Below are 16,077 nucleotides of genomic sequence, written 5' to 3' on the forward strand. Positions count from 1 at the left end.
GAATAGGCCTACATTCTGTTCTTTAGATTGATGTGACTGATACCGTACTGTTATGATCTGGAGATGTGATATTTCCACTCTGTTTTTAGCCATTTGACTTTTCACTTTCACTAGGGTACATAATGTTTTAACGTTTTAATGTTATGTAAGTCTGTACGTGTAACTTCACACATTCACACACACACACGCACACACACACACACACACACACACACACACACACACACACACACACACACACACTACATACTGTATCTGAATCTGATTTATTTAAGTTAGCTAGGCTAGGTTTTCACACATATGAGGAATTTGCTTTGGACTGCTGATGCGTAACAATAAATAGACAACAATAGACAAGGTGCAATGACGAGACAGGACAGGGTGAAATATAATAGCGCAAAATGCAATAGTGAGGAGGCAAATACAGTATGATCCTTTATACATAATAATACAGTGTAAAATAATCCTGCAGAGTCAGCGGTGGATGCAGGACTTGTTGCGGAGGCTGGGTGCAGTTGCAAAAATTACAATTTCACAAATGAACACAAAATACAATAAATACCCTATACTTATCGAAAGGGTACTTATTGGGTCTCGTGTTTATTGGGTTTCGTGTACAAATTGTACATTTGTAACTTATACATTTGTAATTTGTAATTGAGTAATTAGAGTTTATCTGTAGCATAATGTTTGAGCCGTACTGTACATTACATGTGACGAATAAAAGGAATCTTGAATCTCTGGGGTAGAAAGTGCTTTTGTGCCGAGTGGTTTTGGTCTTGATGGAGCGCAGCCTCCTGACAGAGCTGATTGGCTGGCGGAGTGACAGAGGGGAGGGACTAGGGGAGTTTGTGTCCGATTGATTGGACAGTTTGTCTCTGGGCTCCTCCCCTTGTTTTTCTCTCTGACAAACAGTTGTACAACAATGAATCGTGTGCTCCTCTCTGATTGGCTAACGGCCTCCTACTGACAGTGGTTGAAATTGATTGCTTCCACAGAGAAGATCCCCACCGACTACGTGCACACACACACACACACACACACACACACACACACACACACACACATACACACACGCACACCTATGATATATCACACACACACACACACACACACACCTACAGTACAGTATGATATATCACACACACACCTATGATATATGACATACACACACCTATGATACATCACACACACACACACACACACACACACCTACAGTACAGTATGATATATCACACACACACCTATGATATATGACATACACACACCTATGATACATCACACACACACACACACACATACCTATGATATATATCACACACACACGCACACAGACACACACACACACACACAAACACCCTCAGAGTTTCCTCTTCGAATGTGCATATTCTGCTGATCCAGGAACAGCTCACTCAGCCTTACTGCTAACGCTGGTTGTGAATAAACGCTGACTGACCCTTAGTCAGCGGAACAGGGTCCCAGCGCTGACCTCAACCCCACATATAAACCTGAACTCTGACCCCAAGGCAGCCAGCACGGCTGTTGTGCTTGACCTAGAAGCACACCCTTATGAAACAAAAATATATTGCCATATATTGGAAAATATAATGTAATATATCAAACAATACATTTCCATATATAGGAAACCAGTTATATTTTCCAATGTACTGCAATATATGAAAAGCATCAATTCCTTCCATATATTATGTATGTATCATATATTAATCAGTATATTTCCTCCATATATTTGACATACTATAATATATTGACAGTTAATACATAGGGGAATATATTTTCTTTGCATAAGGGTAGAGGCACCACACCAGGCTATTAGGTTATTGACACTTCAATCAAAACCACTCGACTAAATACTTCATATTCAACATAGTTTATTTTCAAGTTTATTTTCAATCACTTTCTTTAAAAAAAATAGAAGACCATCCAAATGTACATGTGTTCAATTCAAGTACAAACATGAATACAAACTAGAAACAAGCACTTGGGTTTCTATAGAAACATAACCATAAACAAGCACTTGGGTTTCTATAGAAACATAACAAGGCGAGTATTAGTATACAGTACAGATATGGCTGAACAAACGTGGACCCGTTTATCTTTTCATGCTACTGTACAACAAGCAGGAAGAACTGTCACTCCAACGGTACTGATAACCTCTCCAGAGCAGGCGTGTGTTTGAGGAAAAAATATAATAAACAAACAAACAATAGTTGGAAAACCATGGAATTCATTCCCAAACATTTGACATACGTACGCAATACATTCTCATGTGTCTTGATATGATACAACATTTTGTTTCAAGCAAAGGAACTATGTTGCAGACTTTTCTCACTGAGTGAACTCACACCATTATTCACACCAAAGTTGTACATGTAGGTCCATTTAGAATAAAGGAAAGTTTCAATGGCCACTAAAGTTTGCATACAATCTTCTTGTCTAGGCACTTGTCAAGCTCTCCAAACTAGCCTACTGTTGGGTGACTTTGCTTTGGGCAAATCTCCTAACCTTCCAGATCATTCTGTGTATCTGTACTATTCGCCCTCAACTGAAATGGCTATTTTCCACAGGAATACTTAAAACCATTGATGTTCTTCACCTGGACATAACAATTTAGACCTTGGGCACTGTCAATCCCTCTGACTCATCATTTCTAATGTGAACTGAAAGCACTTTCGTTCTCTCTTTCACTTTCTCTCTCTCTGACCTTCTGACCTTATCCTAGGACCTTCTTCATGCTTCCTGGTTCTAACCTCCCAACCAGGCTCTCGTGCTTCACCTCACACCCCACAGACAGCGTCTCTAGGTGGGCTATCGGGTGCTCCTGTCCTGGGTGACACCTCCGGGTACTACCGCCCCCACGGCGGGGGTCGGTGGGGTCGCCGTTGACCGACGATCATTTTTGGACGATGGGCCCTAAGGCCCGACGGATTCAGTCTCTTCCGCCTCCTCCCGCCTCCCTATCTAGGTCACAACATTCAGCTACAACAGGGAATCGGTTTTCCCGAAACAGGAAACCACAACTGTTCAAGGGGGGGGGGGGGTTAAAGCCGTCCAATCAGGGGGAAGGGGATTCTTCCGCTGCTTGACTTGACCCCCCCATCAGCACCGCCACCACCTCGGCTTCATGCTCCCGTCATCATCGTCACGCTGGCGCCGTTAAAGCGGTCCGACCTCCTCCTCACTTGGTGGCCCGGTAGACGGCCAGGTCCAGCGGCTCCTTGCTCGGGACGCACCAGTCGTCCGCCTCCAGGTTCACCTTGTAGTTGCGCAACGCCGTCTTGTTGAACACCGGAAGCCTCTCCACGGAGTCGGTGGACAAGGCCTGGGGGAGGGGGAGAGGAGGGGAAGGAGAGAGGGAGAGGAGGGGAGGGAGAGAGGGAGAGGAGGGGAGGGAGAGAGGGAGAGAGGGAGGGAGAGAGGGAGAGGAGGAGAGGGAGAGAGGGAGTGGAGGGAGAGAGGCAGGGAGGAGGTTAGCCACCGTGTGAGATCGTTTATGTGCAGGTGGCGATGTTGTTGTCGAGGTACAGTAGAGTGTAGGAAGGTTGTTTGCGTGTTTTTTGCGCCGGACTGTGCAGGAGTCCAAAGTCAGTAGATTAGACTCTTTATCAGAGGATGTGTAACATCTGGGTGAACCGCGAAAGTGTGTTCTGCCGTGGGACCCTGTGAACGTTGTATAAGAGGCCTTGTGTGTGTGTGTGTGTGTGTGTGTGTGTGTGAGGAGGAGTTACAGGACAGTCTACTGTACATGTTGATTCCTGTGAACGATGGCGTTGGTGCCAGTGTGTGTGTGTGTGTGTGTGTGTGTGTGACTCCTACCTTCAGGTGGACCACCGCGTCGGTGCCGTGTCCCTCCATGGAGTAGAGCTGCAGGTCTCCCTGGAAGTACTTGGCGTAGAGGCGGGAGATGGGCAGTCCGTAGCCGAAGCCAGCCTGGAGACAAGCCAAACAGAGGCACGTTAGACCACATCAAACACATACTTTCAACTTTACTTTCAACTTTATTTATTAGAGGAAAACCCCTTGAGATGAAGCATCTCGTTTTCAAGGTGGACCAAAGTACAAATGCGTCAACAGTACAAATTACAAAACTGGTTGAGTGTGGTATAGAGAGGGTTTGTGTGGTGATGAGGGTCCTGTCTCCTCAGGGTACCGGAGACATGATGCCCACAGTTAATCTAGGGCTCACATACTGTATAAGACTGTGTGTGGTTTCTTTATGAGGTCACAGATAAGTAGATTAACAGTGTGAGCCCTGTGTTCGAGCCGGGGCTTAGAGCAAAGTGCTAAGGCGAGATTTTGTCTGTCGCAAACTCAATATTTCTCGGCTCGGCCGAGTTTGGTGCGCATTGAAGAAAATTCATCGCACACCGCAGTCGGCGGAGGAGAGAAAAATTGAGTCTGCGACAGACAAAGACTAAAAAAGGGCCCTGTGTGTGTGTATGTGTGCATACATGTGTGTGTGTGTGTGTGTGTGTGTGTGTGTGTGTGTGAGTGTGTGTGCGTTCCTCACCAGGGGGGCTCTCTGGTGGTCTCCGATGGTGGGCGTGGGGGCCGTGGAGTACATGTAGCTGAAGAGACGCTCGATCTTCCTGAAGGGAACACCGCCACCCCTGTCACTCATCTGAGAGAGAGAGAGAGAGGGAGAGAGAGAGAGAGAGGGAGAGGGAGAGGGGGAGAGAGAAAGAGAGAGAGGGGGAGAGAGAGGGGGAGAGAGAGAGAGGGGGTGAGAAAGGCGGGAGAGGGATAGAGGGAGAGAGAGAGAGAGAGAGGGAGGGAGAGAGAGAGAAACAGAGATGTTAAAACCCCCTCATCGTTCTAATCTTAACCATTACGCAACGCAGTGACCAGGATGTGGGTCAGAGTTGAGCGGGGGCGCGTTGTGCTGGATCAGAGCGTGGCGGTTTGACCAGCTTAGCCTGGCGAGGAGGCTGACGAGCTGAGTCCGCTCATCAGCTGCCCCGGTCAGCTCAATTACAATGACTGCCAACAATCTGGCCAGAGTTCAGGGAGGTATAGTATCAACTAATAGCGCTACTAATAGAGGTAATCCTTGCTAAATAAGGCGCTGTTGCACACTTCCAATCACGTCACGTCGAGCAGGACTCGGTGGCGTGATCGATGACAACTCTGAACTATGTAGCCTAATCACGGCCGTATACTACACCCAGAGAACAATTAGAACCCAGATAGCAGCGCATCAAGTAGTTCGGGCGTGAATATCACTGAGCCTTATGTTTTATTACGGAATTACAGTTAACCCTGATTAACCCCCGAGGCGTTTCCATGAATGAACAAATAGATTATCTGTGAGATCACACGGCGGCGGCTCTATTTTTGGTTTTGCTGTTGCAAGGTGCTTATTCTTACACGGGTACGTGCGCTTCGTGCCTGGTTCTAAGAGGCCGTTCGTGACCTACGGTCCCATTCTCAACTCAAGAGGATCCCGCCCCCGCTGTCCCTGGTGCTGTCCCTCACCTTGATGGACAGGTCCTCCCCTCCCAGGGCGACCATCACTCTGATGGGGGGGAGGGTCCGGCTGGCTTCGTGGTTCTCCACCGTGGCTCTCATGGCGTTCTGTTGGAAGTCAGAGGTCAGAGCAGGAGAAGATTTAGGCCTCGGTCCGATAGCCGCAGCCGAGGCGATCGCAGCGTCACACGACGCGATACTTAAAAGAGGTGTTCTGACTACTTCCTGTCTCACCTTGAAGAGCTCGAACAGCACGTGGTAGAGATGGGAGGGGATGTAGGAGATCTGGATGGGCTGTCTGACGTTGTTCGCTGGAAATAGAACGACAGGGAAAAATCAACTCATGAGGTCCAGGTTGTTTGAACTAAATTGGTCTGGGTCAGATCCAACTATAGTGGAGACAGGGTTTTGGGAAGAGGAGGTGTGAGACAGGGTTCTGGGGGAGAGGAGGGTTGTGTGAGACAGGGTTCGGGGGGGAGGAGGAGGTGAGACAGGGTTCGGGGGGGAAGAGGAAGTGTCCTGAGAGACCAGCTGCTCACCGTTCATCTCTCTGAGTTCCAGCTCCGGAGCCCCTATGTAGTACTGCTCACACAGCAGCTTAGCGCTCTCATAGGCATCTGCAGGGAGGGAGGAACACAGGCAGGAAGGACCAGGATGTTAGAGGGGAGCCACACGCTCACGTTTCCCTCGCCGTTTATTTTCGGGATTTAATTGAAGTGTTAATGCGGGTTTTAACCGGGTCTAGCTTCCCCTGGCCCATAATTCCCTCTGGACCGCTCCTTCCTCCCTCACCTCGAATGACCTCGGTGACGTCACACTCGGAGTCGATGCAGCCGATGATGTTGGGGTGGGCGGGGTTGGTGTTCCCGTCGAAAATGAGCGCTGCGGAGAAGAGGGGGTAGGCAGAGGGGGGACGGAGAGAGAGAGAGAGAGAGAGAGAGAGAGAGAGTGTTAGAGGGTACATGTAATGGAAGGGGTCCAGCCAGCACAGGTGAATGATTGACAGGTCAAGCAGAGGGCGGAGAGAACCAGTGAGGTCCGGTTGGGGGGCGGGGGGGGGGTACAGGGACGACAAGAGGCCCCAGCTTCCAAGGCCTTCTCTAGAGGCCTGGCTGGATGACAAGCCCCGAGCCTGAGGGCCAGCAGAGCGGTCAACTGAACGAGACTCCTGCCTCTTTAACAAGCCGGTTCTTTCTCTCCTCCTTTTTAAGAATGAGCCGCGTCAGCAGGTTTAAAGCTATAGTACATGGTGCGCCCGTCTCTCCGTGCCAAACCGTTGCGCCAAGTGTAATGTGGGCACGGAGCCAGAACAGTTCTTGGATATGTGTCAAGGCTGTGGGGTGTAATAATTAATCTCAGCTTCAAAGTACTCATTCATGGCCGGAGAGGGAGGTTCAACAGTGGGGTTTGAATTCTGCCTGGGTAGCAAGTTTGATCAAAGGGGGGTTGGAATGAGCAATGCCAGACTGATTTGAGGGAGAAAAAGTTTAGCTTGAGGAGTGACAAATTCTGACTACAGACCGCGGACTTCTAACTGTCAAGTTCACTTTTAAATTAATTCAAATGTCCTCAGTGTGTTTCAGTGTGGCTATTGTCTCTCAAAGTCAAACCTTTATTCACACTTCATTTTGCCCTGTTTCAGCACTGGAGAAGTTTGGCTGCACCCGATTATCATTCTGAGATGGGGGGTAAAAACGCGGTATTTCTTTGAACCAATCACAATAGTTTTGGGCGGAGCTAAGCTTGTTTTTTTTTTCTTCAACGGGGCCCTTGAAAACTATTCTCAGAGGATTGAATCTGATGGCACGGCTGGATCTCAGACCACAGGGTGGCCAGCTGAACTTTCGAGTCACCTGTAATACGGGTGACATTACTATCCTGCCTAGCGACGGGAACCCGGGGGATGACTGTGATTGGGTGAGCGTGCGGCCAGGGGGTGGGGCTTACTGTGCTGGTTGATGAGCATGCGGATGGAGATCCGGCTCATGTAGAAGCGGTCCAGGAAGTACTGGATGTTCTGGCTGGTGACCGGGTCTTGTCCGAAGGTGTCCTTGTACTCGATGATGCCCTGCGCCATGGTGGGCACCACGTCGTTGTGGCGGTTCCTGATAGTCTCCAGGGTCTCCACAAACCTGCGACGTCGTGGAAACAGCCGTTAATAATATCGTTCTCTAATCGTCGTCATCGTAGCATTCAAGGAGTCGGACATCCTGAGTCGTCGGCCGGGGGAAACTCACGTTTGTAAGACACTGTGGTCGTCTGGGCTCGTGTCTAAGAACTGGAGGATCTCCATCAGGCTTTGGATGTACCTGAAGAAGATACAGGATGAGGAATTAGAGATTATCTATCACAAACATTAGGCTATCTACACTATTAGGGTTTGCTTGTTTTTTTTTCAATTGAGTGTTGGAAAAACAACACACAGCATCAACAATATTTACCGACTGGGTAAAAACATTCATAGATATTGAAAAGTAAACAGATTGGTCAGTTGTTTTCCACTGGTAGTTCTCAAGCTGGGCAGAAGTCCAGCTATGGCATTCTTATCCTGCATCCCTACCAAGCTAGGAAACCCAACTGCCATCACCAGGCACTCTGCTAAGAGTGTATGAATGTGTGTGTGTGTGTGTGTGTGTGTGTGTGTGTGTGTGTGTGTGTGCGTGCAAGTGTGTGTGCGTGCACGTGTGTGTGTGTGTGTGTGTGTGTGTGTGTGAGTGTGTCCCACCATCCATGTGATCCTCCCTACACACTCTCACACACACTCTCACACACCAGTGAATCGACCCCCAGAGTAAATCACTTTGAGTCTTCGCCCCCTCCCCTCTCCCAGCCTGGGAGCCAGGGGGCTGATCTAGCCTATCGGATGGTAGAGCTCTTTATCACACCAACAAAAAAAGGCTCACAGTCATCTGAGAACACAAGTGTGTTTACTCTCTGATTCACTCAGATCCTGACTTGAGCTGGTGTTGTTTGCATTGCAACGTTTACTATGATGTCATATCTGTTATTATATGAGCAGATGAAAAGATCTGTTCTCTGGTAGGGGGATTTAGCGTTATAACGTGATAATAACATTGTTATTATCACTCCCTCCCTCAACACTACAGGATTATAGAGACCGCTCGTCATATTTGGTCTCTCCATCACGTGGAGCCTGGCGGTTCGCTGGTCTCTCTGCGGGCTGAGCTTCACACCTGCGTCTGAACAAATAGCTCAACATCCCCCTCTCTCAGTCTCCTAGACAGCAAACAACCCAGTCCCCCTTCTCCACCAATCAGAGGGCAGCGTGCCACCCACCCCCCCTCCTCCTCCAGACGGGCCAGAGATAGGGGGGGAGGTTTGGTGAAAACAAGTTATATACCAGGTCGGGTCAGGGTCGAGTACTGGATCTTTATGGCACCATTACCGCCATCTGCCAACAACAACATACTCCATAAAACCACCATTCTAGTTTGCAGTACGTGTAGCTGCCTCTGTAATGACTCGTATAATAATGACATTCCAGTGGATTAGGTTATTAGATTGCAGCTAATCCTATTTCTGGTGTAAACTGCAAAGTAGTCTAATTCTAGCAGCTATAATCAAATTAAGCACTGTACAATTTGACCTAACTAAAAGTAAAACAGAGGAACAGTTGGTTTTCTTTGTGTCTCAGACTCTTTCAAACAACGGGAACTTTCGGGAACGAATTCCCCCGTAGCCCACTGTATAAGACGAGCAAAACAACTCGCGGGGCCGCGCAGCGCCCTTATCATATTTCAGCCCTGAAATAATCGTCATCCCATAGCGCGTGCACGCGCTGAGTGTATTTGCCCCGGTGGGCGTGGCTGAGTAAACAACTTTCCAGTTCGAACAGGCAAAAACAACATCTCTTGTTATGATCAAATAGCCTCCGTGTGTCATAATAACGTGACAATAATTTGGCAAAAGCAGAAAAACATCAAAAACGTACGTATGGCAAACTGGCACATTTCTTCATATTCAAGCTATTGTTTATCATCGTTGTAGGCCTACAGCACTTTAGTCAACCACGGTTGTTTTAAATTTGCTATACAAATAAAGTTCGACTTGACTTGACAAAGTAGCCACTGTATCCGGTTTTTCGGATACACCCATGAAGCAACCCGAGTTCCCGTTACTCTGTTTCCAGGAGCGCTGAAGAGTACACACTGTGCGTTTCTACAGCGGAGATTTGCTGCTGCAGTGGCGAAAACAGCGAGGGGAGGAGGGAACTGGGACAAAGTTCACTCGCTCTGTTCTCAGCCCAGCAGCAAAAACAGGGAACTGACGCGCCGGGCCGCTGGCCAAGTGTTGGAGTGATGACGAAGCCCGTTATAATCCACCAAGTCCTGCTATCCCACCTGGTGTTGCTGATATGCGGGGGCTACAAATCCTAAACACAGGTGACACAGTGACTAAATGAATCCCAACCAATTAAAAAGATCAATGTCTGATTAAACCTACCCTAGCCTATAGAGACCATAGTCCGCGGCTAGAGGACGTTTGACCACGCAACAGGTTAGCCTATTAACAAGTTGCACAATACGCAAGTTTCCACGCTTACCAGCTTTGCACGATCCGCACCGACGGCGTGGACAGCAGGCGGTCCGGGAGCAAGTTGATCTCCTTCATGATGTTGCACAGCCGGACCGGAAGCTCCTGCCGGAGGAAGGCGAATGAGGTCTTCTCACAGGCGTTGGTGGTACCTGGAGATGACGTCAGTGCTTAATAGATGTAGGCTACTCAATCAAAATAGTACATCTAAATAGAACTGAACATGAGGACTAGTGGTAATTGAATTGGACTAGATTCGATTAGAGTGGTGCAAGCGAGTGTACGTTGTCATCATCATCATCATCATCATCATCACCACATAATCATAGCCTATAGTCCAGGGGAACAATAGGTGAGCTCTTGGCCTCTTCCATAATATGATTGGCCGGAGGGAGAATCGTGTTCCTCTGGGGTAGGCTAAACGTGAGCCATGCATGTGACTTTGTGATGGTCTGTTGTGCTGATATCAAACTTCAACCACATCCACCCACGACTGCGGTGGAAACCGTCGCATTTCACAGTATAATCACATCTTCATCGCAATGCATCTTATATCATTTTACATTCATTACAGCGGACAGGTGTTATTATGCAAATGCGTTACCGATCAACTGTTATGCGGAGAGAAGCTCCGTGCTGCCTGGAATCCCTCGATCGCCTCAGTTCCCCAATTGCGTCACTGCAGCATTGTGTCAATCTGTGCCGGTGCATTGCTATATTGGAGCATGCATACTTTCACCAACTACAAAAACGACGAGCCAAAATTGTTCTACTCACCGAAATCCAAGAACTGCTTCATAGACAGCGGCGATGGGGAGAATTTGGAGAAATGGTCAATATGTTTTGGCACGTTGGCCAAAGCTGCGTTCTTCATCAGGAATCTAACAAACTTCATTTTGGAAGTGAGGCGGGTAAAACAGCTCCGATAGATAGTAGAAAAGAATAAATGTTAGTAGAACTCCTCTTTGTTCGCTGTTGCGAGTTATCAATGTTGATGTCTGAGATTCCTATGGTCGGGCAAGTCTATATAGGCCACCGCTCTAGCCAATGTGGTTGCGCTTTGCGCAGGAACTGACCAATAGAGTCGCGCGATGGGCAGTTCTCTGAAACCCACCCTGTGCCAACAAGATTTTGTCAACAAGCAGGGGGCTACGACGTGTTGACAGCAAGGCGTTCAGAACAACTGATTTGGATTCTTGAAACTATCCTCGAATGGAAAATATGTTGTTGACAAGCTCTCAATAGGCCACATTTAGGCACACTAGTGTTGTCCAGCTTCCAAAGTCGTGCTCTCAACTATTTCAATTATGAACGGGCGGTGTTATAGGCTACGTACGTGACTGTCTGCATTCAGACATTTAAACTTTGACACAGTAATGACCAACCATATGGAACCTGGGAAATATGCCCCGGATGGAATCATCACTACAAACTCTGAATGTGAACACCCTTTCCAGTCAACTTTGACATCAACTCACTTCCAATCAGTCATGGGTCAGGGAAGTCAAGAGGTTAACTACAGTATAGGCTACCGGCATAATGTTCTGTTTATGTTCTTGAGACATACTTTGTAGTATGACCATGTGATTTCACGGTGTTCACGTACGTCAGTGTGCTACAGGTGGCGTGACTCAGTCTCCACAACAAGGTTGAAGGGCACAAAACATCGGAAGTAGAGGGCACCGCTTTGCCAATAACAAGGTGAAGTTGGCTTCATTACATAGAGAGAGAGAGAGGGAGAGAGAAAGCAGCCCTGGTCTATTAATGGTCAATGAACAAACTGTCCCGCTGGACAGAGGGGATCTTCGCTGGTCTGACAGCACCGCTTATGTCGTCATCCAAATTCCACAAGAGAGAGAGAGAGAGAGAGTGTGTGTGTGTGTACCTACCTGCATGCATGAGAGAGGGATAGAAAGATAAATAGACTGATAGTATGCAGGTATCTTGTACATACTATATTGTGTACTCCTTAACTTGTATACTTGTATAGTTATTTATATTCATGCAGACTGAATGTATGCAGGTATATATACAGTATATATATCTTATTCTATTCTATACTGCACAGTTAGTTCAACTTAGTCCCTGATATGCTGCTACCCCCCGGCACACACACACACACACACCCTTATCTAGTGTCTTCTTTCTCTTACTCTGTATCTAGTTCTCTCTTTTTCCAACCTTTCTCTATTTTTTTCAACGCTGAAACGGCAAATTTCCCCCTTTAAATATAGGATCAGATAAAGTCCTATCTTATCTTATCTCAGAGAGAGAGAGGGAGATTAGGTGTGCTTGTGTGCCTTCGTGTCTGCTTTCCAGTGCACTTTTGTGTGTGTGTGTGTGTGTGTACTAAAGCAGACACAGGCACAAAAGCACACAGAATGCCTCTCTCTCTCTCACACACACATGCACAGAAACACACACTTTCTCTTTCTCTCTCTTGTGTAATTTGGCTTCACGAGAGTAAGCCGAATGAGAGTGTGTGCTCAGGTGAGACGGTGTGTTCCTGATTATTACCAACCTGCAACACGTAGGCCTACGAGAGCCCACCATAGCCTGCTAGCCAAGTCACGGTCAGGTACAGGACCTGCTCTCTCATTGGCTAGACAGTGAAACCTGCTCTCTCATTGGCTAGACAGTGACAGGATGTGGTAGGATGGGCAGACTGGCACTGGAAGAGAGAGGTGAGCAGATCATGACTAACACACACATCAGGAGGAGTGATGGTGTTTTAGAGCATGGTAAATGGTACATTTTCAAACTTATATAGTGCTTTTCACTTTACAAAGCGCTTTACAATGGCCTCTCATTCACCCATTCACACACACACACTCACACACCAGTGGCGCCAGCAGGCCATACAAGGTGCTAGTCTGCTCACTGGGAGCAATTGGGGGTTCAGTGTCTTGCTCAGGGACACTTCGACATGTAGACTGGAGGAGGCGGGATTCGAACCGCCGACCCTACGATCATTGGACGACCCGCTCTACCTCCTGAACCACAGCCGCCCCATGAGCAGGTAGTGACTTGTACACAACAGGAGGACAACAACAACAACAACAACAGCAGCAGCTTGTGGTTACAGTACACAATGATGAGGTACACACAGTGACAGTAGTGTCCACTGATGAAATTCTTCTTTGCTCTTAACCCACCCTGTCATCCTTCCTCCAAGGGCAGCCGTGAGCAGACAGTAGGCAGGGTGCATGCTGGGACGTGCCCGGGGGCGAACCAAGCGCTCCTGTCCGTCTTCGCCAGGGATGGACAGAGTTAGTGATCTGTTCTTCTGCATGTTTTTCGCATTGGGTTCTTTTTGGGAGGAAACCCTTGCGAACACGGGGAGAACATGCAAACTCCACACAGAAAAGCCCGGAGACCTTCTCGCTGTGAGGCGTGTGTGTGAGGCGTGTGTGTGAGGCGTGTGTGTGAGGCGTGTGACTAAGTACTGCGCCACCATGCCGCATGTGAGCGATTTTGGGTTTATGTGTCTTGCTCAAGGACACTTCGGCACATTCCGGAAGCTGTAAAAATTCTTTCCTGACCACTCTCAACGAGACAATCGAGCAAGCTCCTGGAAAATGTTTGTCTATTGGCTAAGAACATTTATAGAGCAGTAAACATGGGCTAGATACTTAATAAGAGAGACATGACTAACAGGAGAGTGCACAAGATAGTTACAGAGATGGGAGCCGTGTGATGAGGGGGTCGAGGGGTCGGCTGAGGTCGTGCGCAGTGGTACGGACATGACCTGCGTGTGGCGGTCCACGCTTTAGACCTATCACGTTGCAGTCGACCAGAGATGGTGTTTGGTTAGAGTGTACTGCAAATACAGCGCGGGGGAATTATACTCAAAGACGAGAGTTAGGTAAACATCGATCCCTTTCCATCCTGGTGGTTGTGGGTTCACGGCACCTGTGCTGAGGGAACGGTACACAAGCCCGGCGTTTAGACACCCTCGGGTCCGAAGAGACGCTCGCTGAACTCTCTGATTGATCAAATCACAAGATTAGAAAAATAAGAAACCCCTTTTTTTCGTTGAGTCGATCTATTAGATCGCGCTAATCTACTGTTGTCCTAGAGCTGCAGGGGTACTGAAAAGCACTTTTACTTTCAGATTCCTTTTGAATACATTTCTTTCTCAAGGTTTCCTTTTCTTAGAAGTTGAGAAGTCACCACTTGGAGTCCCAGAGGGCAAGCCCAGAGTAATTCTCTACTAATCCCATAATGTCTGAGGGAGCAACGGGCATCTTCAGTGTCTGCATCTCAAGACTGAAGACTCCAGACTCCAGATCTGTTTATTGCCATGTATGGTTCACACACACTAGGAGTTTGACTAGTGTTAAGGCGTACGCTGGTGTAGACGACACACGACAGGGTGCAGGACAGGACATGACAGTGCAAAACAGTACAAACAGCAGTGCAAATACAAAATACAAAATCCCAAAGAACAGTGCAACAACATGCAGTGCAATGTACAAATCACGATATAATGTAAAAAAAAAGAATAAAGGGGGAGGCACAATTCAAGTGTACAGTATGTATTATATACAGAATGGGGTGTGGTGAGGGTATGTACTGTGTGTGTGTGTGTGTGGAGAGAGTAGTGTAGTGGGTGAGCGGTGTTATGTACAGTGAGTGGTATGTGTGTGTGTCGTTAGGTGTGTGGAACAGTCAGAGGTCGTGTGCAAGTGGTTCTGGGGGTATAGAATCAGTTTGTTGGGGCGGGGGGGGGGCGTCACTGGGGGGCACAAGCCTTGTTAATGAGTCTGATGCTCGTGGGAAAGAAAGCTCTTATGGCAAGTGGACCCGGTCCGGATGGACCAGGCCAGAGGGACCTGCCAGAGGGGGTCAAAAAGACCGGGATGGGAGGGGTCGGCCGCGACCTTATTGATCCGTTTTAGGGTCCTGGAGGCATGCAGCTCCTGTAGGGATGACAGTCTACAGCCGAACACCCTCTCAGGGGAGCGGATGATGCTCTGCAGTCTGGCCTCATCCTTGTCTGTAGCAGCTGAGAACCAGATGGTGATGGAGGAGGTGAGGATGGACTCCATGATTGAGGCGTAGAAGAATGAAAAAGTGGAATAGAACCCGTACACTGAGACCGGGGCAATCGGGAGTGTAAGAAAGTGGTGTTTATTCCAACAACCAACAACAACGTTTCGACCCTTGGGTCTTTGTCATGTGTAGAAGAGTACCATCATCGCCTTTGGCATCTCTACACTGTCCCTCAACTGCTACATCCTGACAATATTCCAGTTCAAACAGCCAAGATCTGAGAGTTTGACGGCTTGGTTGCGTAACAAGTTCCAGAGCAATGGCCGCTCTCCAATGTCCTTATCTTGGCCTGAGTCAGCTCTCTGCAGGCTGGCCGACCGCCCATCATTGCCCACCGCTGTTCCAGGACAATGAGCACCGGAGGACATGTTGGTCCGCCCTCCTCGCCCGCCGGGTCTGACTGGACTGATGGCGATTGGTCAACCCAGTCGGATGGATGGAACGGGGTCGTGTGAGGTAACATTAACTCGTATGACATCATATTGTACCCATGAGAAAAGTTCACGTTTCAGGGTTTCCTCGTCGATTGTCATATCCGAGAAGAGATATGTGTCGTATTTGAGAAGATTGAGAGGAACAGGAGTTCTCAGGAACCGGAGGGAACAGAAATGTGTCTCAGTCTTTTTTCACCAACCAAGACTTGACGGCAGGGGCGTTCCGGGGGGGGGGGGGGGTGGAACTGAGTACCCAGGGCCCCAGTAGGGAGGGAGGGGGCCCTTGAAAATCCTGGAATTTGTTAGGATCGACAAGGCTGCCAAGTCTCATGCATTGGGAGGGGGGGGGGGGGGGAGCCGTCCCGGGGGCTTGTGACTAAGTGAAAAAAGGTGGGGGGGGGGCACAGAGGGGGCCCACAGAGATTGTTCATGTATAGGGCCCAGAATCTTGTGGAACGCCCCTGCCTGAGGGTGTGAGCAGGGCGACAGGGTACAGTATGCCTACTGTAATGAGATGAGAAGTGTCAGGTCTTGGGTGGGAAAGGATAAA

The 16,077-nt window shown here is 48.3% G+C and overlaps 1 protein-coding gene across 2 annotated transcripts; it reads right to left on the reverse strand.

Moving 5' to 3' along the window:
- Positions 1–1,872: 1,872 nt before the first annotated feature.
- LOC311317773 (pyruvate dehydrogenase (acetyl-transferring) kinase isozyme 2, mitochondrial-like) lies at positions 1,873–11,022 on the reverse strand. Of its 2 annotated transcripts, none has more exons than XM_084448882.1 (11): positions 10,816–11,022; positions 10,049–10,190; positions 7,722–7,793; positions 7,432–7,616; positions 6,277–6,366; positions 6,024–6,101; positions 5,719–5,795; positions 5,494–5,592; positions 4,529–4,639; positions 3,835–3,948; positions 1,873–3,340 (listed from the first exon to the last, which is right to left on the reverse strand). In XM_084448882.1, the coding sequence occupies exons 1-11, from the start codon at positions 10,931–10,933 to the stop codon at positions 3,197–3,199; spliced, it is 1,230 nt and encodes a 409-aa protein (XP_084305008.1). In that variant the 5' UTR covers positions 10,934–11,022; the 3' UTR covers positions 1,873–3,196. The 2 variants fall into 2 exon arrangements, with proteins under 2 accessions (XP_084305008.1, XP_084305009.1); XM_084448883.1 differs by lacking the exon at positions 10,816–11,022 and adding an exon at positions 10,643–10,797.
- Between the last annotated feature and the right edge of the window lie 5,055 nt (positions 11,023–16,077).

This window comes from Borostomias antarcticus (genome assembly GCF_949987555.1).
Source record: "Borostomias antarcticus genome assembly, chromosome: 14".
Taxonomy (NCBI): Eukaryota; Metazoa; Chordata; class Actinopteri; order Stomiiformes; family Stomiidae; genus Borostomias; species Borostomias antarcticus.